General features: G+C 37.4%; 2 protein-coding genes across 5 annotated transcripts in view; one reads left to right on the top strand and one right to left on the bottom strand.

The window, feature by feature from the left end:
* The first annotated feature begins 638 nt into the window (after positions 1-638).
* On the top strand, positions 639-6,568 carry LOC108274091 (E3 SUMO-protein ligase ZBED1). Of its 2 annotated transcripts, XM_053684913.1 has the most exons (5): positions 639-766; positions 866-947; positions 2,034-2,129; positions 2,601-3,332; positions 4,247-6,568. In XM_053684913.1, the coding sequence occupies exons 4-5, from the start codon at positions 3,224-3,226 to the stop codon at positions 5,632-5,634; spliced, it is 1,497 nt and encodes a 498-aa protein (XP_053540888.1). In that variant the 5' UTR covers positions 639-766; positions 866-947; positions 2,034-2,129; positions 2,601-3,223; the 3' UTR covers positions 5,635-6,568. The 2 variants fall into 2 exon arrangements, with proteins under 2 accessions (XP_053540888.1, XP_053540887.1); XM_053684912.1 differs by lacking the exon at positions 2,601-3,332 and having other exon boundaries at positions 653-766.
* Positions 6,569-11,261: 4,693 nt separating this feature from the next.
* The window catches only part of lzts2b (leucine zipper, putative tumor suppressor 2b), a 30,939-nt gene continuing 18,796 nt past the window's right edge, over positions 11,262-23,404 (bottom strand). For 2 of the 3 annotated variants that reach the window (XM_017483843.3, XM_017483845.3), the window contains exons 2-5: positions 19,178-19,639; positions 18,296-18,853; positions 17,753-18,022; positions 11,262-15,956 (exon numbers count right to left, since the gene is read on the bottom strand). In XM_017483843.3, coding sequence (XP_017339332.1) covers positions 15,240-15,956; positions 17,753-18,022; positions 18,296-18,853; positions 19,178-19,612 — 1,980 coding nt within the window. In that variant the 5' untranslated portion in view covers positions 19,613-19,639 and the 3' untranslated portion in view covers positions 11,262-15,239. Of the gene's footprint in view, positions 15,957-17,752; positions 18,023-18,295; positions 18,854-19,177; positions 19,640-19,983; positions 20,115-23,404 lie in introns of those variants that run through there. The other variant, XM_017483844.3, reaches the window with a different exon arrangement.

Here is a 23,404-nt window from a genome sequence, read left to right as displayed (position 1 = left end):
TCTACAGCATACACAGACACTCTATACAGCTGTGCTTCCAACTTTGTGGCGACAATTTGGGGAAGAACCCCATATAATAACCACACCTTTGGCCATAGAGTGTATAAAATCAGAATCTTCCATCCAAAGGGGTTAACCATTAAAAAAAAAAAAAAATCACATTTCACACAGTTTAAGGAGACTTCTATACCTGGATGGATATGCTTTTGTGTTCCCATGTGGGGGGAAAAAAATGAAACTAAGGATTTTAGTAAACAATCACAACTGTGCTTTTGCATACTCTCTGCAGTGAGCCTCACATGTAAATTAGCTAGGAAACCTTCAGTGCTGAAATTAAAAATTAGAATTTGTTCCAATAATGCAGCAGCAGAAAAGAATATGTGCATCACAAATTAACAAAAACTTAGGTGTTGTCTGTGCATAGAAATCTACATGCTTTATTTCTCTCTCTCTCTCTCTCTCTCTCTCTCTCTCTCTCTCTCTCTCTCTCTCTCTCTAATTCTCTCTCTCTCACACACACACACACTTACTTATAAATATAGCTCATCATTTGGGAATACTTTTTTTTAGGGTGATTAATATAATCATAAGTGGAACTATGTGGTATGGCTTATGAGTCATGTGAGGACGCATCAAGAGTCATACCTCCTGCATGTAAATACAAGTCAAATGAGAAGATTTGTTATTCACATTGACAAAACTGAAACCACAGAAAGCTCCACAACTTCTCTAACCAAGCCACACACGTATCAGAGGAGTATAACCAGTAAGTAGACCACAACATTTGTATTTATATTGATAAGTTATTTCGAATTATGTTGCCCTAAAAACAATAACGATACTAATACAGATATTGTTTTTGCAGGGTAGAGACTACAAAGCCTGTAAAAAAAAAAAAAAAAAAAAAAAAAAAGGTTGGAACATGGATAAGAAGAGAGGTTATTCTGGTGAGTTTTGTTGTCCTCGTTCATTTCTTTTTAAAAGTTGTGTGCCACAGATCTAAAATGGTGTGATTCAAACATGCATGCCATATTGCTCAAGTTCCAGAATAAATCCATGAACATTATATAACATATTTCTATATGATAAGAAAATCCATTATAATGCTAGTAAAAATTGCATTTCTGAAAATGTTGCTGCCCAAATGTAGATCATGGCCACTTTAAGTAAGTCTTCCTAGAGTTTTGAAGAAACAACATAAAAAGGTAGAAATCAGAATGTCATAATAAAATGCTGAAAGTTAAGAGTTATCTGCCTGTTTCCCTAATCTAATAGCATCCTAATAATTGAACTATTATTTACTAGCATTATGTAGTTATCATGCTGCATTGGTAAACTTCATGTAACAAATTTTTATTAGGATGGGTCTAATGCAATCCCTAAAGTACAACATAAATTTGTTGGATAAGCATTAGAACACTAAATAAATGAAATAAACAAAATGGAGATTATGTCAAAAAAATTAAAATTATGCATTTTTCTGACACGTATATGTAGTAAACACTGCAAGAAAGGTTTTTATTTAACTCATCCTTTGTAACTGGGGATTATATTGTGTGTGTGTGTGTGTGTGTGTGTGTGTGTGTGTGTGTGTGTGTGTGTGTGTGTGTGTGTGTGTGTGTATGTAATTTATTATAATAGTCTTGTTAGTTCCCCAAACTTATGTTAATTCTTCGAGAAGTAGGAAGACATGGTAGCATACCTAACATGACAATGATTTAAATTCGTAAATTCGATTTCATTTTTTAATTTGTATAGCATGTTCATTTTGCTTTACAAAAATAAATCATGGTCATTTTGCTACAATGTCTTCCTACTGTTTGAAGAAGCAACCTAGGTTTGGGGAACTAACACTGAAATGAGAGAAACTATTTGCTTGGTATTAGAAATTGCTGATAGTTAAGATTGTTGTTGAATGTCGTTGCCTTGGTGGTGGTGGGGGGGGGTGTTATGTAAAATTGATGGATGTTATCATCTTTCAAAATATAAAGCTCTATATTTATATTTATATTATCATATTGTTTATTTTTCAGCACCAAAACGTTTCCAAAGAGGTCGGCATCATCCTTATAGGAACCAAGATCTGTCCCATACACGTGGGTCCAGACACCAGACCCTCAGCCACACAGGTAACACATCAGCTCATTCAGATAAGTATGTTCCTATTGAAACCTTTTTGTTTTATTTTATTTTATTTTATTTTTTAAATGCATCAGTGGGTAGTTGAAACGCAGTTGTAAACCTCACACAGTTGAAAGCAAATCAGTTTTTACATTCTATTTTAACAAATCGGTCGTTTTCATTACTACTGAATTGCCAATCAGTAAAAGAAGTTAAAATAATAATAATAAAAAAAAAATACTGAAAACACCTTTTGAAAATCACCCCTAATTGTCATGTTAATACCAAAATACACACAAAAAACCAGTGGAAGCAAGAGGAATGATTTGTCTAAATGATAGCAGGCTATTCTATGAGTTACCCTAATCAAAGTGTTAAAATCATTACAGAAACTTAAATACACAGTGTTATTTACAAAAGGTTTGGTGATGACGAGAATGCAGTATATGTCATTGTATCACAGTTTATTCCTTCAACAGTTGACCATTGGAAAAAAAAAAAATGTTTTCTTTAAAGTGGACAAACAGGAATCAAAGCATACTATGGAATGAGATTTGTTTCAGCACTGCAGAAAACATTCGTGAAACTCAAAGAGTAAGCAGACAAAGGTGGAACAAGCAGCAGGTACAACCAATGAACTACCATGGCAACAGGAAACCGAGCACAGGCAACACTGACCATATAAAGAAAGTGGAGAGCAAATGGGACAAAATATGACATACAGTGAACAGAGTACTGGGCAGTGACACTGAGGACATGACATGCTCTTTGTACAGTTATCTACACCATATCATTTTTTCATTACTGAAAGAATTTACTGTATATTGTGCAAGAGTTGCAGATCCGGGAAGCAGACAAAAAAAAAAGGACAATTAAATAAACAAGGAACAAAACACTTCTGCCTTCAACTGTAACAAACCACTGACACTGGAGACTCTTTCCATAAATGCAATATATATAAGAAATCAATGTCTCCTCTTCTAAATAACAGCACATTTTAAAAAATCTGTTTATTATTTGCTTTACATTATGTGAGGCATTCCTGCATTAATGAACTATTATACCGTATTTTGTTATAATCATATGTGTTTGAAGAAATTGTATGGGAGTGTGTGGTAAAGGTTTTTGGACAGAAATTGCAACTTCAAGTAAAGAACTTCATCAGCCTGGTTTGAGAAAAAGAGCACGTAGCCTCCAACTACGCGAGCCAGGTACTACATGCATTAAAAAGTCTACCGTAAGCAATCCGACATATTCTATAACAACCAAATCAATGACTGGAATATTAGTCGAGAACTTAATAGATCTCAGTTTTCCTAGATAATCATCCTTGAAGACCAGCAATATATTTCTATATTAAGAGTGAATTCAGAGAGATATTGAAAGCAAGTCCAAAGGTTGCATTAATATTTATATATAGTCATATTCAGAGATGGGTTACAGAGCTGCTTAAACTGAGCTCTCCATACATCTGCATGTAATTTGCAATTCTGATTTCACCTAGTGTTAGGGTTTTATTTCTGTGTGTGTGTATATATATATATATATATATATATATATATATATATATATATATATATATATATATATATATATATATATATATATATATATATATAAAACTAATAAGAATGAGTTCTGGACACAGATGTGCACAGCTTTAAGTCCTTTTTAAATCCTCATGACATTCATATAGCTGAACATTAAATATGACTCATAGTCTCCATTTTATCTGTCTTGTCAGTGAGTAATGCTACTTGTGAATATTGTTGTTTATTCCATAAATAGTTTGTTGTTATCTCTTTGGGAGTGCTCTGCACTTTTAGTGTAAAATACAATAGATGCTGTAATAGTACTTGATTTAGCTCAGATATGGAGAGCTGTAATATGCAAATGGTAAATTGCAACTATCACTGGCTGTGGGATTACAATCTTTAATATTCACCACCATAATGCTCAAAGTCCTGCTTGAAAATAAATTTATATCAACTCAAATATAAGAGTTTTATAATCATTACAATTTTTTAGTCAATCAAATAATTTTAGGTGCGTGTTTTCAATGACACATAAAGCTCATTTGACTGCAGTTGATTTGGTTACATATAGCATTGTGGATTTTCTTTAGGGGGAGAATTTAATTTGAAGACACACATTCTGAAGATGATTGTTACGGATCTACAAACACCACGACTGGTTGAAGAAGATGGATTCCACCATTTCATGAAAGCCCTAAATCCCAGTACTGATGCCGCACTAAGTGCCTCTGCGATCCGAGAAGAACTAGTGAATATGTATGATATCACAAAGAGGGAAGTGAAGAATGCAGTAAGCAATGCCAGGGACCCCGTGCTCTCTGCTGAACTGTGGATCTCAAGCAAAGAAGAGTCCTATCTGACAGTAACATGTCACTTCATTGATAAGTGGGAGCTAAAATCCTACACACTAGACACGGCTCAGCTTCTCGACGACCACACGGCAGAAAATGTTCATCAGCAACTTCAGAGAATTTCAACAGAATGGGAGATCATGAAGAAAATTAAGGTGGTGGTTATCAATGTTGATAGAATGAAAAAGATTAAGCTCACCTGGAGGTACATACCTTGCTTCAGCCACACCCTCAACAAAGTCATTAGAGAAGTCATACAAAGCACCGATTGGAGATATCTGCTGCGGAAGTGCCGCCAAATTGTTCAGTTTTTCCACCAGGAAAATGGAGCTTCAAGGGGTTACCAGTTGGTCCAGTCTTCTTGTGTTGACTGGCTTCCGACACTAGACATGGTGAAAAAGATCTGTGAACAGTGGCCGAGATTTTCCAAAGACTCCAAATACATGCATGCAGATCATCTTTGGCTCAATGAAAATGAAAGGAAGCTCCTGGAGAATATGAAAAAGGCGCTCACAGTTGTCAAAGACGTCACAGAGGCGATTGGGACACACGGATATGTTTCAGTCTCCAACATCATACCTCTGCTTGAAAAGCTTCAGTCGAGTCTACAAAGTCTAATAAAACAAGAAAACATGGTAGCCTTGAAGCTCAGTGAGAAATGTCAATATCACTTTGGAAGCATCAACCAAAATATATGGTTCACTGTTAGCACAGCACTGGACCCAAGATTCAAAAGTAGTGTACTGAAGACTAAGCAAGCAGAAAAAGTTAAAGATAAGATCAGAGAAGAAATGTCCAAACTGGGGAGTGGAGCAATAAGTAGCAGTTACAATAGAAAAGGTTTAGGCGAGATGGGTTATGAAGATTCATTTCTGCAATATGTTAGAGAAAGAGACATCTCAGAAACTCTGAGACCTCTTCAGTACTGGGCAGCGAAAAACAAGTCTACGGACTTGGCCATGGTTGCACACAAATACCTCAGTGTGATCTCGACCGCTATTCCAATAGAGCAGATGAAGCATCAGGACAAATCACAGATCATTTTCAACAGGAGGAAATGCTTGGAGGTCAAAGATATCAACATGATGCTGTTTCTGAATGGCAATCACCAAAATTTAACATTTTAAAAGATTTCTTAACTGTATGGCATCATGGAAAAATCCTTTAGATGATCAGATTTTGACATTTTTTTTCTACACTGTATATTGTACAGAAAACTACAGACCTTCTCAAAAATCTTCCTCTTTTGCATGAATCTTGGCCACAAGTGAAGTTCAAACTTTCTGCGCTCCAACTTTGTTTGCCAGCATCATCCACATCTCATCACTTCAGGTAAAATTCATTTGCAGCACTTAAACATGCTGTACGAACATTATCGTCTGTTCAATCATCTCCAATGTTCTCTGTTAGTCTTCATCTTCAGTAACTAGGTTATCCTGGTCATGGTTGCAAAGGATCCAGAGTCTATCCTGGGAACAGTCAAGGCAGGATGGGACTCTGGATGGGACAATCAGTCTATCACAGTGACCATGTACACACAATTTAAGTAATGCAAGAAATGTTTCTGCTGCATCACTATGCCCTCTTAATGTAAATATTTAGAGGTGAATACAAAAATTAAAAAAGATAAATAAATAATGACCTTTTTATATATGTAAAAAAACTGAATTGTGTAGAGGGATATAAATGTAACTGTATAATGCAATTACACATTTTCATGTTTAAAAAATAATATATGGATTATTATATCATATAGTGATATTTATTATGGTCAGGCGTCCACAAACTTTGGACATATAGCGTACATATAAACAGATTTACTGTATCTAAATCCAGCTTTTATTCAGCTATTACTATTTAAAAACATTATTCTATTTAGAGATTTCAGTAGGAAAGTCTGAGACAATTTTTTTGTTCGCTTGTTTATTATTTGTCTATAAAAAGTAATCTAGTGACAACATTTAAAATTAATATTTAAATGTACCGATGTACCAATATATAACACTTCTATTGTTGTATCTTGTGTTCCTCCAACTAAATAAATAGAAATTCTGAAGCTCAGGGGTTTGTTTTAAGTCATTATTTGTCTTTGTTTGTGGTTGGGGAATGTAATCACTAATGCTTGGACCTGCAGTTACTGTAAGGAACCTCCACATGATGGAGACATAACCACAAATATCAACCTGACCACCTCATTTCCTCACACTGACATGATTAGTGTTCTTAGGTGTTTAAATTTAAATTTAAAACCTGTTAAAAATGTTAACCAATCTCAGGCAACAATCTCATTTTTACTAGGTTTTCTGGCTGACAGTTTCATTTTGCGCTTTGCTCTTTAATGTTGGACAATTTTAACATGGGGCTAACCAGCATCCATTATAAATGGCATGAGGGCATTAAGGACATTCAAAGATTTAATTAAAATGATTATATTATTAATAATGTTTTTATAGAATAACTTTCTCCATCCATCCATCCATTTTCTATACCACTTATCCTGACCCTGGAGCCTATCCCAGGGAGCATCAGGCACAAGGCAGGGTACACCCTGGACAGGGTGCCAATCCATCGCAGGGCACAATCACATACACATTCACACACCCATTCATACACTACAGACACTTTAGACATGCCAATCAGCCTACCATGCATGTCTTTGGACTGGGGGAGGAAACCGGAGTACCCGGAGGAAACCCACGCAGCACGGGGAGAACATGCAAACTCCGCACACACAGGGCCACGGTGGGAATCGAAAGCCTGATCCTGGAGGTGTGAGGCAAATGTGAGGCAAACTTGCTAACCACTAAGCCACTGTGCGCCCAAAAATAATTTTCTTTGAATCTATAATTTGTGTGACAGAGTTGTACTTTCAAATATCACTGAAAAAAGAATTTGATCTGAAATTCAGATGATGCATCTTCCTGTTGAACATGTGACAAATATGTTCAGGCATCAGATCACCCTTGGACTTCAACTCCCATCAATCAGCCCTCACAGCCTACAGCACATCACCTGTCACATGCTCTCAAGATCATTCTCACCTGTTTTGTGTTTCCCCTTGATTAGTGTCCCTATTTAAGTTCTGAAAGTTGTTTCTTTATCAAGCTTCTTTTGTCTATTGCGTGTTTAAGAACACTGAGTTGGTTTGCTCATTTTATTAATCTTACTTTGCCATCTTTAGTTTTGTTTGTCTTTTGTTTAAATAAATGCCTGCACTTGCATATACTTCCATTATGTTACAGTACATTAGGTAACAGGGAAGTGTGAGTGCTGTGGAACTGAAATGTACATTTTTCACAAGGGATGATTCATGTAAAAGAATATTTCATTGGTGAAACAAATGACAGAAGGATTCACCCTACTGCACTGATTACTGTAATTAACCCTTCAAGTATATTACTGTAAATATGTATATTAAAGTATTCCAGCTTTTAATTTTCACCATAACATCATTTGTGCTGTAATGTGCTTTATCATTTCTTTAAATGTAAAGATTTCATGTTTATATATCGCAAATTTCTGAACAGAGCTCCAAAATCATTTAACATTTATAAAAACCATTATTTTAGCATTACAAAGCTAGCTTGCTAAGGACAGCGATAACTAGTGAGAAAATAGGTTATAAGTTTCCGTTATAAGAGAAAATATAAAATAAGCTTTCAATGGGTAAGTTCCTTCATCAGCAGTTCAATCATTAAAGAAAGACTAAATAACAGCATGTTGTTCCTCTGCTTGCTAATTCACAATGATTGTTTACATGCTAAGTATTTTCTGGAAAGATGTTAGCAAAACCACCTTGGGTGTAACTAGCTTAAATTAAAGAGCTAGCCAGCTATAACAAACCATGCATTTCAGTGAGCAATGTCTCCTGAGTAAGGATTACTAATGTGTATATATCTTTATAAAGCTGTAAATAATTAAATATCTTAATTTAGTCTGCAGAGAAAACAATGTTATTGCTAGTTAAAATAATTTAACAGAGATCTCTTCATGCAAGATCTGTAATTTATTAATAGCCCATTTCACCCTTATTTTGGTCCATTATGCTACAATGTTCTACTGTAATGCTGTCAATTCATCATATAAATTTCCCATGTTACAACACGTATTGTAGTTTTGTACTGTAAGATGGCATTAACCACTTATATCAATACAGCAAGGATTAACAGTGCGGCATAATAACTGACAAGGAGAAAAAAAAGGAGAGGCTTTTTTTTTTTTTGTTGACTTTATTGAAGGATGCAAATTTAGGCTGGAACTGGCCCTCGCTCGAGCTGTAGCATGCAGACACAGGAATGAAGTGCATGATGCAAGTGTGTGTATATTAGGATTAATCCAGGAATGATCCTTGGCACAAAATTCAGCAGTGCGAATGGTGCCCTTTTACCAAGCAGTGACAGGATTACATATAGAAATGAGATATCTGTGCCACTCATCATTCACAATAAAGAATGGCGGAGTAATGTTTCAAATAATAACCATGAATTTGTTCTTTGTTTGAAACCCATTACATTAAAAGTGAAACAGTAATCATCGTTAAAATTGACTCCAGAATGCAACATTTATTTACCAGATATTTTATTTTTTATTAAAAACAGTCAGAAATATACAGCATGAAAAAAATACAATATCATGGCTTCATACAAATACTGTAATAGTTTAAAAAAATTATTATGTATATAGAACTCACACTCTGTGACACTTTCACCACATTAACGGCAAAACAACCACGTCAAATATGTGACAATGCTTTGGTCTACTCACAGTGACTACTCTATATTATACAACAATATATTACCAAATATCTAAAGTGTGTCCATATACAGGTATATTACAAGTATTGAGATTAGGATGCTTGTTTTTTTCTTTTTATACCTTAACTTTATATACCTTAGGACCTTAGGAGATATTTATGACAAGGAATTTATATTATATATATATATATATATATATATATATATATATATATATATATATATATATATATATGCAAAGTTTTGGCAGAACACACTTGTGTTTCACAGTATATAAAATGGCCTCTTTGGGGGAATTTGCGATAACATACACATTTAATTTCAGATTCTTCATTTCATTATGTTTAGGTGCCAAACATTACATGTACAATAGGGATCAAATGTCTAAGTCCATTAGAAAAAACTTGTTTTTTTTTTTTGTTTTTTTAAATTAACATTAGGGTTTTCATAACTAAAATTATTTATAGCATTACTCAACACTAACAAACTATGAATGTCAGCATTAGTACATGCACAAGTATTCATACATTATCTCATTGTGTCTATTCCATCCATGATTAAAATAAGTCCACATAAAATCACAATTAATTAATGGGTGTAACCCAGCATTCAGCCTCATGTCATAATAATGTTCATTAACAAAAGGTTTTATCTTCCTTCATCATTACTTTGTGTGGCAGCCTGGGAAAAAAAATGGATGTAAGTAACAGTCCAAAAGCTGAAACATCAGGTTTGGACTTATTATTATTATTATTATTATTATTATTATTATTATTATTTTAAATCTATAGCATACTTCAACTTTACAATATCATAAATATATCTCTCCAAAATGGCACAATGCTGTTCTTATTTGTAATTTTACCTTGCCTGGGTTATCTAAAACCTTTCAGGCTAAGCATGATTGTGAATGTCACGCTTTGATGAAGTTGATGTTTATTTATGTGCCGTAGTAAAACAGATATGAATCTTTAAATAACAGTTTTTTCACTTTATCCTTTTTGCAAGTAACCAGATTTTAAAATGCTAGACCTGTACTATGGTTACGATATATGCAAAAGAGAAACATGTTTCAGTTCAGGAAAGTCTTCATATAGTTTTCAGAACTATATATAGTAGAAAATGTCATAATTCTACCATGTATGAAGGGTTTTCCCAGGCCACCACACATTTCGAACAGAAACAAAATCATTTTAATCTGTTTTTTTTGTTTGTTTTTTGTTTTTTTGGCAAAATACCAAAGTCATAACCACTTATTTTTTTCACCATATCTAATTAAATATAATTTGTAAGTGTTAATTGTTTCCATCTCATAACAGATAGCATCCACTAGTGCGTCAGTTAAAACAGCTTTCTATTCATGTTCTAAGTCATGTTCCTGAATCATGTCATTTCAACCAATTCCTGAGCCAGATGCAAATTTCACACAGACAGCACTATTATATACCCAAAGATTTTTTTTTGTTTGTTTCACTACATTCTCAGAAAGAAAAAGTGTTCTACACTGTAAAACCGGATAAGTTCATTCAACTCCAAAACTTTGAGGAAACTAATTAACCTCAACATTTTTACGTTGATAAATCAATTTCTTTAAGCCAAATACACATAAATATAACAAGTTTGAGTAAAATTTTTGTTATATTTAAGTGTATTTGGCTTAAAGCAATTGATTTATCAACATAAAAATTTTGAGGTAATTGAGTTTCCGCAATTTTTTTTTTTTGAGTTAAATGAACTTCTCCGGCTTTACAATGTATTTAGAATCCTAAAACAGGGATGGACAAATCATAAAATCATTAGCCAGCCCAAGAGGTTAGAAAATCTCTAATGCGCTGCCCAGTACCTTTTTTTTTTTTCTTTTTTTGTTGGTTGCCTGGAAAGTCTTTTGACCAAGTTAAAAAGTATTAGCTAACATTAAGTTATGTTCATTAATTATGACCAAGTGAAATTAATAAAGTTGATGATCATGTACTGTACCACATCAGGTTTGTGGCCTCAAATTCTTTTTTTTTTTTTTTTTCTGGCTATTAAACTTACTGTATCTGACCACCAGGTGACTATAACTAGCCTGGAAATAAAATCTGCTTGTCCCAGGCACCCAGGTTACTGATTTGTCCACCCCTGCTAAATAGTTTTTTGGCTTGTCCCTCTGACGAAACTCTAAAGGTTCTACGTAGAACCCCGTACAATAGAGTATGTCCACAACAGAACCCTTTTAAGAATCAAAGAATCCTCAATTCTCCAAGAAACCTTCAATAACCTGTTTTTTTCTAAACTGTACTGTATACATGTGCGAACGCACACACATGTCTAGGTACGTGTCTTTTGTTCTGGGACTTAAATTAGCTGCTTTTTGCTACATCATCATGGGGTAGAGCACTTCTCAACTGATGTATGATGAGGTGGAATAATCACTCATGCCACACAAACTCTTCACACACAAAGTGCACTTAAGTGACTATTGAATTAACTACAAAACATTCAAAGGTCAGACAAAGCAGTTGTACATTGCTGAAGTGATGTCTCCTGAGACACCACTCCATCATTAGGTATTTAATCGGCGTAACTTTTAGTTTCACAGCCTACATATTGTACATGAGCGTGATTGCATTAAACGTGACAAACAGATGATGCATTCGATATGAACGCAGATAAGAAGTATAAGTATGAGGCATATAAACTTGAACTTTACACTTTGTGTGATGTACTGTATAGAGAGCATCTCAAGACAGTTGAGATGGCTTAGCCTACACTATATAGTCACATTAAATGTGATGTATTCATGACCTAACTATAGAAAATACAAACTTTTAATGACCTCTTTTCACGGTACTGTATATGTGAACTGATGTTCAGTATGATAATGTTAGTGTAGCACTGGAAAGACAGGTTGCATTTTAACCTTTATGTTCCATTTGGGTCAAAAAGTTTTCTATTCTAATTAACATGAAATAAAAATTATTTAAAAAATAATATTTATAATTAGATTATAGAGATAATCCTCAGGTCACGCTGACACGGGATTAGGTTGAATTAAAACGTTAAAAAACGTTCAAGATGATTTTAGTCATTATTTAATTCTCGTGGACATTGGGTATGGATATGGAAAGGGCTTTGGGAAATCTGTGCCCATAAATATTGCTTATATTGCTAATAATTTAGAATAGGCAAAGGGTGAACTTGTAGAGGAATTTGCCGAACGTGTTTGTGCATGGTGCCATGTGATGAACTGGTTTGACATCCAGGATGCATTCCTGCCCAGTGTTCCTGGGATTGGCTCTGGCTCCACCGTGACCCTGACCAGGATAAAGGCTTACCGAATTTAGTTGTACTTCAAATTTTCCACTAATTGGACAGTCAGGAAGTTGTTTCTATCTCTATAGAAATGAAAGCAAAAACAGACGTTGAGAAGCAATGGAGAAGCATTACCTCTAACGCACCAATATTCTAAGAAATCTTTTCTCTTGGCTATACAGTGGATCTAAAAAGTCTACATACCCCTGTTAAAATGGCAGGTTTTTGCGATGTAAAAAATGAAACCAAGATAAATCATGTCAGAACCTTTTCTACCTTTACTGTACATTTTTAACCTATTAATAAAAGTGAAAAACAATAAGAGTGAAACGAAAAATAAAAAATGTACTATAACCTGGTTGCATAAGTGTGCACACCCTAAACTAATACTTAGTTGAAGCACCTTTAGATTTTATCACAGCATTCACTCTTTTTGGGTAAGAGTCAGTCAGTTTGGCACGTCTTGATTTAGCAATATTTTGCCATTCTTCCTTGCAAAAGCATTCTAAGTCTGTCAGATTGGCTGGGCATCTCCTGTGCAGAGCCCTCTTAAGGTCACCACACCGATTTCTGATTGGATGTAGGTTTGGACTTCCAAAACCATGAACTTGTTTTGGTGAAGCCATTCCTTTGTTGATCTGGAGGTTTGCTTTGGGTCTTTGTCATGCTGAAAGGTGAAATTCCTCTTCATTTGAAATGTTTTTGTCATATCATACTTTTAAATGTTTTCTGTTTCCTTTAGTGTGTAACGTATCTGTTTGTGCATGTATAAGATCTGCAAAGTTACAACAACAAAGTCTCCCACAAAGGGATTTATTCCATCTAACACAGAACACTGCTCCAGACCTGCCTAAAACACCTCGATCGAAGTCCAGATCTCACTTCCGCACAATTTAAACTCATAATTTGAAATATCAGCCTAATGCCACCATATTTTTTTTATTTTTTTTTTATTTAAACGTATTATATGTTGTCACTTCAGGACATAAAGTTGTTACAGTGAAGAAGACAAATGAAACCGTTATAACATTGTATCTGAAAGGTAGGACAGTTACAAAATAAAAACTTACAACTATGAAACCTTCTGCTCAAGCAGTGCTTGCATAGATGGCTACGCTTGATCTGCTCGATCGTCCGCATTTTCAGAATCTGACTCGGGTTCGAACTGACACGTTAAAACCGACGACATTATTAACTGTGTTTATAATTGCTTTAGAAGCCCTGGAAGCTGAAGCTCACGATTATGGTAAGGGGCGTTACAGTTCCGACACACGCTTGAGGTTTTTGGTCAATCACAACACAATGGGTCAGCAGACCAATCAGAGCGCTCTGGGCTTTGGAGAAACTGGAACTCAGAGTGTTTCAGACAGACTGGGAATAGAGGTACTGCAATAATGTAGAGTATGTGAAAAAATAATGTGCTTTTTGAACATAAAAGCAAGTTAATCTATTCTATTACACCCAATAAACAAAAGAATTAACTTTTAAAATCATCGTATAACCCCTTTAAAGTTTCGTGAAAAATTTGACTGGTATTTGGAGGTATTGATTATTCCCTCAAATCTGATTAAAGCCACAGTTGCAGCTGAAGAAAAGTAGCCCCAAGTATGATACATGCTACACCACGGGGATGGTGTTCTTTTCGTGATGTGATGTGGTTTTTTTGTGCCAAACATATCCTTTGGTATTATGGCCAAAAACTTTGGTCTCCTCAGATCATTAGATATTATTCCATATGGTTTCAGGAGATTGGATGATTTTTTTATTTTTTTTTTGGTTGAAAAAGGCTCCTGTCTTGCCACCCTACCCCACAGCCCAGACATATGAAGAATTTGGGAAACTGTCGTCACATGCAAGGGGCAACCAATGCCTTGTAAATCTTTTTGCAACCCTGTCTTGATTGATATTTTTCAACAATGAGATCCTGCACCTGCTTTGTACGCTCTTTGTAGCCCATGGTTTTTCTAGTTAGAGGTTACCAATATGATGTGAGGAGAATCCTATAGCAACAGCTGTACTTTATTTGGGGGTAATCAGTCACTGTAATTGATGGCAGGCGTATACTAATTAGTAATAAAAACATGAGTTTAAATGTGATTGGTTCATTCTCAACACTGCCACTTTCCCAGTTAAAAAAGGGTGTGCACATGTATGCAAGCTGGGTATTGTACTTTTTTTTTTTTCTTTCCTAAAAGAAAAAAAAAAATTATTATTCTTTTTCACTTCAATTAATAGTTTAAATATTTACAATAAAGGTAGAATTCTGACATGATTTATCTTGGTTTTATTGTTTTACATCACAAAAACCTGCCATTTTACCTGGGGTGTGTAGACTTTTTAGACATTTTCCACAATCTGGCATTTCAACTGTCCAGTCAGTGAGCTCCTTGGATGCAAGGACTACTTTAGGCCAATCCTGGTGTAGAAGGTGGTATTTGTCAGAATACAGGTATGACAAACACAATTGCGGATCTTCTTCCAACTCTTCTTTTTGCGTTTATCGATAGATTGCTGCTTTACGGTTTAGTGCAAGTGAATCCTATGTATGTGTTTCAATCAGTGAGCAAAAAAAGCTGTATTTGGATACTGCTATGAAATTAAAAGTGATGGCCTGGGTCAACAGGGCATCGATTAAATATTCAACTGTGAATGAGCAACTTGAGTTGAATTTGGCCTGTAGAGTGTTATATCTCGGTTGCAGCAACATCGTCAAAGGTGACCTCATTGCCGCTGCTCTCGTCGTCTTGCTCTCGTTTCTCCAACTCCAGACTAAGCTCACGTAGGGCTGCCTCAAGCTCACGGTTGCGCCGGTACATCTGAACATAGTTCTGCTGCAGCTGCTTCTGATAACGAATCACTTTGTCCTTCTCCTCTTCCCAGCAGTGGCGCTCATTCTCAAACGTTGCAGCCTGATCCTCAACCAGCTGCTTCTGGCGAGCCAGCTCACCTTTCAGCCTCTCCACCTGCTGCCTGGAACTCTCACGCTGACCTTTGGCCTCCTCGCTATCACTTCCAATCCTTTGCTCCTCAATACTTCCACCACCCCTTGCACCTCCTCTGTAGCCTGATTCCTGCATGAGGGGTGGAGCCTCAGCATATTCATTCAAAGCCTGGCGGAGATGCATTGCCTCCTCCTCTAAATGGCTCATTTTCTCTCGTAGCAGCTCGTTCTCGCTCTTGCGCCGTTGCAGCTCGTTCTCGGACACCTCCAGCTCGAGGGCACGAGTGTGTGCATGTGTGTGTGCCTCCTGCAGTTGGCTCTGGCTATTCTGAAGTTCAGCCCGCACCTCTCGCAACTGCCCTCGTAGTGTCACCACCTCTCCCACTCGCTGAGACAGCTCTGCCTGCAAGTCCTTCAACTGCTGTTTTAGCAAAGAGATCTCACCTGTCTTCTGACATACCTGGGGATGAGTAGGAATGAGTGAACATAACTGTATAATGTAAGACACATTTAAGAAAGAGCTATGTGATTGATAAATATAATGAACAGCAAAGCTAATTAAGAGGGCATAGGTACCCATAATGCAATATTATCAGATTTTTATCAATGTTGGACAGTGTTGGGTGTCATTGGGGGTTTGCTGGTCTGACATCAGCCATAGTTGTAACTTTAAGTCATGGGTGTCATAAAGGAGTGATTCAAGGAACCTGAGTAGACAGGAGAGAGCTAAAAATGTCACAGGGCCCAGTGTGACCTGGTGGGTTCTTTTTGGATCATTCTTTCAAAGGAAACCCCTTTAAAGCTTCAATGTACCTAATGTACAGGTTTGTAGAGCAACGTTTAGCTTAGTCAACTACGTTCTTAAATTAGCTTGCACCAACATTGCTTTTGACACCAATATGTTTATATAACAGTAGGTAATGGAAGACCTACTCTAAATGGCAAACTCCTGGGCTTTAGCAACAGTAATCAACATTCAGAAATAGCAACCCTTCTATTTGTTTTTTCCTGACCAGTTGAAAGACTTTTAGGAGTAGATCCTTGGGCCTTCTGCTTTTCTGGATTTCTGACACCAAAGTCCTCACACGTAATCATCGAGCCTCTCTGTCATTCACCAATGTCTCTTTCTGTTTATAAGTCTGCTTCTCCAAGATACACACAGAGGTATTAGCCTGTTTCTCTACTACATGAAATATGTTATGCCATAAATACCTACCATGGGCCATCTTTCCTCAGACCACCATGGCAGGCCCTGGTCAAAGCTGCTTGATTCACCATGGCCTCTATGATGCTGTTTCTGGACCCATACGTACACAATCTAGCATCTTTAAGGGTTCTTTGGTTTGCCCCTCTCGGGAACCCTTAAAACTATTTACAACCCTAAACAAGGAGTATCCATTTCACAAAAGGTTCAGAGCAGAACCCTTTCAGACAGTAGGAGTCATCATCCACCCAAAGAACCCTTTACTTACAACTTTTCTCAATCCAAACCTCAAAGACTGCTCACAGTCACAGTTTGTTCCTGAGCTCTAGCTTTGCTGCCCCTGCCACACATCCCTGCTGTTCTGCTGTCCCAGTTAAGATGGCATCATGTCCCAGTGAAGCACGATAAAGATCTGGAATAGACTTTAGTTCCATTTTCTCTCTCTATCTGTGCTGAAAGTCCTGCTCTGTTCTGTTCACGCCTGACCCTGTGGCTCCCGTCTCCAGTTGTGGTCCAGTCTAGTTTCCGTTCAGAAAGAAGCTTAACCTAGGCAATGAAGATTCAACACTATCACTGACTCAGTTTTCTGTCTAGCTCTAGTATCAGTCCAAATCAAATTGCTACCCCTCTTCTCTTGTCTCCAGCTCCAGTTCCTGCTGCTATGTTGGTCAGTCCTTTTTTTTGTTTGTTTTGTTTTTTTTGTTTTTTTTTTACCTCAGATAAATTATCCTTGCATTAGATTCTATTTCTGTCAATCCAATCCTTTTTCCCTCTCTCAGCTAGGCCCAACTGTCAGATGACTGTTATCACTGACCTGACTTAAGTTTGTTGTCCATGAAACCACCCTGGCTATGCCCTGGTTCATTGTCTGTAGCATGTTTTACCTCTGTCATGTAATTTCAGTCACCTTTGATAAGACCTAGTCGATCATGCTTGTTTCTTGTTTAATTATGTTCATTAGCTGCATTATTTGCTCTACATTGGCCTTTGAAATAAACTCAAGAGGTGCAATTGCGTTCTCCTGGCCTGAATTAGTTTCTCTCTCATCTCACCTCCCATTTGGTCTCCTCCAGTCTGGGTCCCAGTTGTGTGTGTTCCCGTTCAAAGGAGGCACACCGTTCCTCAAGCCGATCACGTTCCTGCAGGACTTGTGTAAATTCATCATGCAGTTTCTTTTTCTCCTGCTGAAGCTGGAAGAACTGGAACTGAAGGAGCTGCTGTGCCCGCTGGGCCTTCTGTGAGGCCTTCTGCATTTTAGTTGCACAGCTCTGTCTCAATTCTTCCATCTCTAGCTCACTGCGTTTCTGCTTCTCTTCATACACCTGCCAGCAGAAAAAAAAAAATAAAAATTTCAGAGAGGTTGGTTATGGTTATTTGGTACGTCTTCAAAATGACATGTTTCTTATGGTTAAGGAATGTTTGAATCATGACATCTTGGTGCTGTCTTTGTTTTTCATCAATGTTACTGTATATTTCAAGTATATTTTCAATCAGACATTTTAAGCTGAAAAGCTTCAAAGCTTGTCAATTACCAGTGCAATGGTACACTTTGGTCCATTCTGATTTTGGACATGATGGAAACACTCTTTACTAACCTGACAAATAGCCACCTCATTCTCATCTAGGTTCTCTCTCAGGTGCTGCAGCTCCAGCTCTCTCTCCCTCAATTTGTCCTCCAAGTCTCTCACAATGGCCTCATAAGCCTCTATTGGTGGAGGAGAGGGTCCACCTGATCCCATGTCTGATATACCCGGTTGACTGCGACTTCCAAGAGACCCTGTGCTTTTGCTAGAAGATGAACGTCCACTGTCTGAATTGGAGTGTCCATGGCTAAGCACAGGCTTGCTAGCTTCTGCTTGGTTTAAACTATAAACAGGGCCATTGTATGCATTCAGGTTGGTTAAAGAGTTCCGTCCTGAGTCCGTCATAGTGAAGGACTGGCTGAACAAGCCATTTCGAGCTCCACTGTAGGAGCTACGTCGTTCTGTGGTTACTGGGCTGATGGTGTCCTGTTCTGGAGAGAGTACACTGATGTTGCCCTGGCTCCCCGATAAACCTCCCCCTAGCCGTGGTGAGAGATACTGCATGGCATTTCTGCTTTTTGGCACCACAGGCTTGAAAGCTGTTGGTCGGATGATGGCCTGCTGTACGTTCTGCAAAGTACAAATGGTTAAAATTATTCACCCCAATCGATCAATATTTGGTAGTGCCATTTTTTTATTTGTAAATAATTTTGCAAACTATATTGGTTTTCTTACACACTGGGCTATTTTGTATGATTCATGACATCCATCCCAATTGAGTCAACTTTAGTTCCAGGTTGTAACAGTCCAGGTACTCTCTCCATAGTTGTAAACTATATCTCATTCCTATAAATCTGCATAGGCTTAAGAACATGCCATCTTCTTGCAGTTACTTTGCTGCCACTAATTTTTAGTGTACATATACTTTTAGACCCTCTTGTATGCAGTACTTACCCTCTCTAACTGCCCAGAAACAGGCACCAGTTTAGGAGGCCCATCCACACCAATCTCCCCTCCATTCTGGCCTGAATCCAACCAGTTATCATTCCAGTCAGTGATCAAATCTTCATGTGAATATGATCGCCCGCCAATTCCTTTCCCTCGAGCTGCAATGGCCTTCCTCTTGCTTGATGGTGTTTGACTTAGAAAAAATCCTTCACGAGAGGAATCAGAGAGGAGTCGTCCTGAGCCTGGTGTACCTCGGCGGAGCTGAGCCGTGACCTCTAGGTTGTTCCGGCCGTGGTACGCGGTGTGGCTGGGGATCATACTGCTTACAGAGCCCATGGCCCCTAGGGAGGGTGATGAAACAGGAGAGGAACGTTGTCTACGACTCTCCAGACCTGGAGGTTGGTGGTCAGTAGTCACTGGAAGGGACTGGACCAGTGCCATACCTGTGGCTTATTGCACCCACACAATCTATGTACAATAAACAGAGAAAAGCATTTGGTCAGATCATTCAGTAGTCTCTGTTTGAGAACTACATATAATGGCCACAGTCTGGTTATTTTATTTATTTATTTTTTTTAAAGAAAAAGACTTCATCTTGTCATGAGGGAGAGTCCAGGGAGACGGATGCACATGCAGAACTTTTTTATTACTGACAACACTCCGGGGAAACAGACTCAAGGAATAGGAAACACGGCGGACCCAGGACAACCAGAAACTCCGAAAATTAGAAAGGAAAAAAACTAGAAAACACTAAAATATAAACAAACAGTGATTAAACCAAACAATAGCAAATATGAGAAACATAACCTAACCTGATGCCATGCTCCAGCAACTAAGGAGAAAAACCAGGGAACTTAAATAGAGCACTAATCAAGCAAGGAAAACACTAAACACATAGGTATGGTTAGACAGGAAATGAGGGAGACAACAGAAGAAGTTCTGCAAGGACAGGCAGAGTGTCCTCTAGTGGTCAAAGGTGGAATTGTCCCTAGGGGCCATGCCAATCTACCACCTTAAAGGGTTCTCTGGGAATCTTTAAAGGTTCCATTTAGTACCCTACAACAGAGGGTTGATTTTACAAAAAATCTTCCAAATCAACCATCCAAGGGATCCTCAAGAAACCCTTATTAAGTGCCTGTTTCTATTTTGAAAACTACCTCAAAGGGGCAACATTCCTAACAAGAAAATTTTATCACAATTACCCTAGGGTATGGTAGTGGATGAGACTATTATTAAATGTGTGCCAAGCAACACATTTTCTTTTATCAAACAAAGACACCACAGTCCTGCCCAGTTGTTTTCATTTGGCTAACCAGATTGAGGCTGGTAGATTCACAGGTCAAAGTTCACCTAGATAAAGACTGCATGAAACAAAAGTACCTGCTATTAGAAGCAAATGTGCATCTTTCACATCATTTCAAGGGGTCAAAAATCATAAATGTCGCAGCCAAACTGAAGATGTTTCTATCTCAAGAAATTCATATGAAAATGTTTTTAGACATGCCAGCCACAAAAGGCATTCCTCAAGAGTTCTTTAGATAGGGATCTTAGCTCCCCTGAAGAAACTTATTCGAAAAGGAAACACTATTTTTGGTTTTGCATAAAACTAAGAGTTACAAACCAAAGGGTTCTAAAGTTAACCTTTATTTCTAAAAGTATTCCTAAGCTCATATGTTCGTATGTTCTACATAGACAGAATGAACAGATGCACATGCAGCTATTTATCTATTATCTGTACTCGTCTACTACTTCCCAAGCAGCAGTATGTTTGGCAGAACATGCTTTAGTATGCAGTTCAAAATGTACAGTACACATAAGTATTAGGGCTCAAGGCAACAGCTTCTGAATTGGACAATTAACATACAATAATATTTTACTCAGTACTGTCCAATTCCCACCTCAGTACAAAAATAACTTGAGCTTTTGTGTAGACTAATTATGAGGCCACATTAGTGACGCTACATTTTTACTCAGCCCAGGGAGGGTTAATCATGTGGGACAGTATATATTAATATGGGTTTAATTTGCTTAGACATTTTAAAACTATATTGCTGTAGCTAATTAAAGCTATTTGCCCTAATTACCGGGGCAGGACTTCGACGTGATGAAAATATGCTGAAATGGCTCAATATGCAGGAGCTTCTCACGTCTATACATACACATCAGTCTGACCTACAATCAGATCTCACATGTACAGTGTATAAGGTAAGAGTTTGCAATGAAAATACTAATTGAAACATTTGTAGTTGCAAATCTCTGAATCAAAGCAGTTTCCAGATGCAGGGTATCTTCCAGGGCTGAATTAATCCATCCATCCATCCATCCGTCCATTTTCTGTACCGCTTATCCTACACAGGGTCGCGGAGGAGCCTGGAGCCTATCCCAGGGGACTCGGGGCACAGGGCGGAGGACACCCTGGACAGGGTGCCAACCCATCTCAGGGCACAATCGTACACACACTCACACTGAAGAAGGAAACCCCCGAAGCACAAGGAAAACATGCTAACTCTGTGCATGAAATTAGATGAAAATGTCTTTAATTAGTCATTAAAGCAGGTGACTGAAAGTACAACAAAGAATATTACATTTTCAATGGTGGATTTTTCTTTTGCCTTCAAGCATATAAATATTCTGAAAAGTTTAATAGTATCTGAACCATGAAATTAGTTCTGACAGCCCTTGTAGTCAGTCCTGTGGTGCTGTGTCAAACCTGTAATGCAGCCGTATTCAGTTTCTGCTTGTCTCAGGTCTTTTTAGTCTTTACTTCAGTAAGTAAGATGCATGCTCAGTTGATTTGGATATATTGGTATAGCCCTGAAATACACCGTTGTAATAAGTTGCAGATTTCTGTCCTGTTGCAAGGTGAAGCCATTGAGATGTGAGATATTTGGTCGAGTTTGTCTCACAGTTCATGTCTATACGACAGTGTTTCACAGATGAGGCAGTAAGCTTTAGAAGATTACCAGCCTTATGTTGAGAGCCAATGGCAACTGGCTGCAGATGCAAATGCCATGTGTAAAACAAGTTCTAGATGCTTTATTAGCTCTCCTAATCTGGATTAATGATGAAACAACAAACAGGTGTATGATACAACGGCTAAGTAGCAAACTGTCCACTTTTATGGGACCTTAAAACAACAGGAGTATAAAATGGACAATAGTCTCACATGGTTTACCCAGGATATATTTAAATACTTTAAAATGAAAGCTTACATTTGGCATTTTAGCATCATTAATTCATATTGTTAGACATGTGAAACGGGTTTAGTATTGCTAGATCTACTTCTGCTAAATGAGAAGTCCTAAAAAAGCCCTAACCTTTCCTAAATAAGCCCTTTGTCATTTTCTATAGCAGTTGCGTTCTTATCTTGCTAGCTAACAATGAATGGAAGGTAGTTGAAGCTAGTTAGTGTGGTCACTGCAAAGCATATACTCTACTATCTTTCATTCATTAGTAGCCAAATTATCATACTTGGCTGAAGTTTTCTTTTGATTACGTCTCATTAGGGGTCAACAGCACAGACGGGAGATGGTGGGTGTTGGTGTCTGTGTTCCTGGGAAAGTTCAGCAGACACAAGTACTGTCTCTCCCACAACAGTAAGAATGTGCAGACATGGCACCTAGTGAGTGTTTTTCTCTCTTGCCATCTGTAAAGGTGGGTCATCTAATAACTGGCAACTGCCATCAGTAGCCTACAACCGTCATGTCAAACATGTACAGTCCATGATTTAAGTACAGATCTGACTGCTCTTAGCCATTTCTGACACAAAACCTGAATCAGGATTTACGGCAAATTTTGCAAAAGAAATGCTTACCTTGTTTTAGCAATTAGTCAAATCGAACACTTCTCTGTTATTGATGAGATGATTCTACATACCGAATTATGTCTTCGTTATGGTTTATGGTCAGCTTGGCCGGCAAATTTGGACTAGCATGTAGAGAAATACACAAACCCACTGGAAGAACGTTGATCTGGAGTTTTATTTCTCCATGATCGTGCTTGCATGCACATGCATAATCCAGTATTTATCCTATTTTCGCCGTTACAGGATTATTAAATTGGTCACGTATTCTCTAATTCTATGATATGTTTAATCAGATTAAAGCCATTATGTCAAGAAATCCAAACAGATGCCTGGATTTTAAGCCAAAGAACAGGTTAGTTAGCAAATAGAGGAGAATGCTCTCTGTCTCTGTCTTTGGATGAAATTTAAACTTTGAGTAAATTGTGCTA

Source organism: Ictalurus punctatus, chromosome 13, assembly GCF_001660625.3.
Source record: "Ictalurus punctatus breed USDA103 chromosome 13, Coco_2.0, whole genome shotgun sequence".
In the NCBI taxonomy this organism is placed as follows: domain Eukaryota; kingdom Metazoa; phylum Chordata; class Actinopteri; order Siluriformes; family Ictaluridae; genus Ictalurus; species Ictalurus punctatus.
Note: the sequence above shows the minus strand (reverse complement) of the source record. Positions and strands in the feature narration are given on the sequence as shown.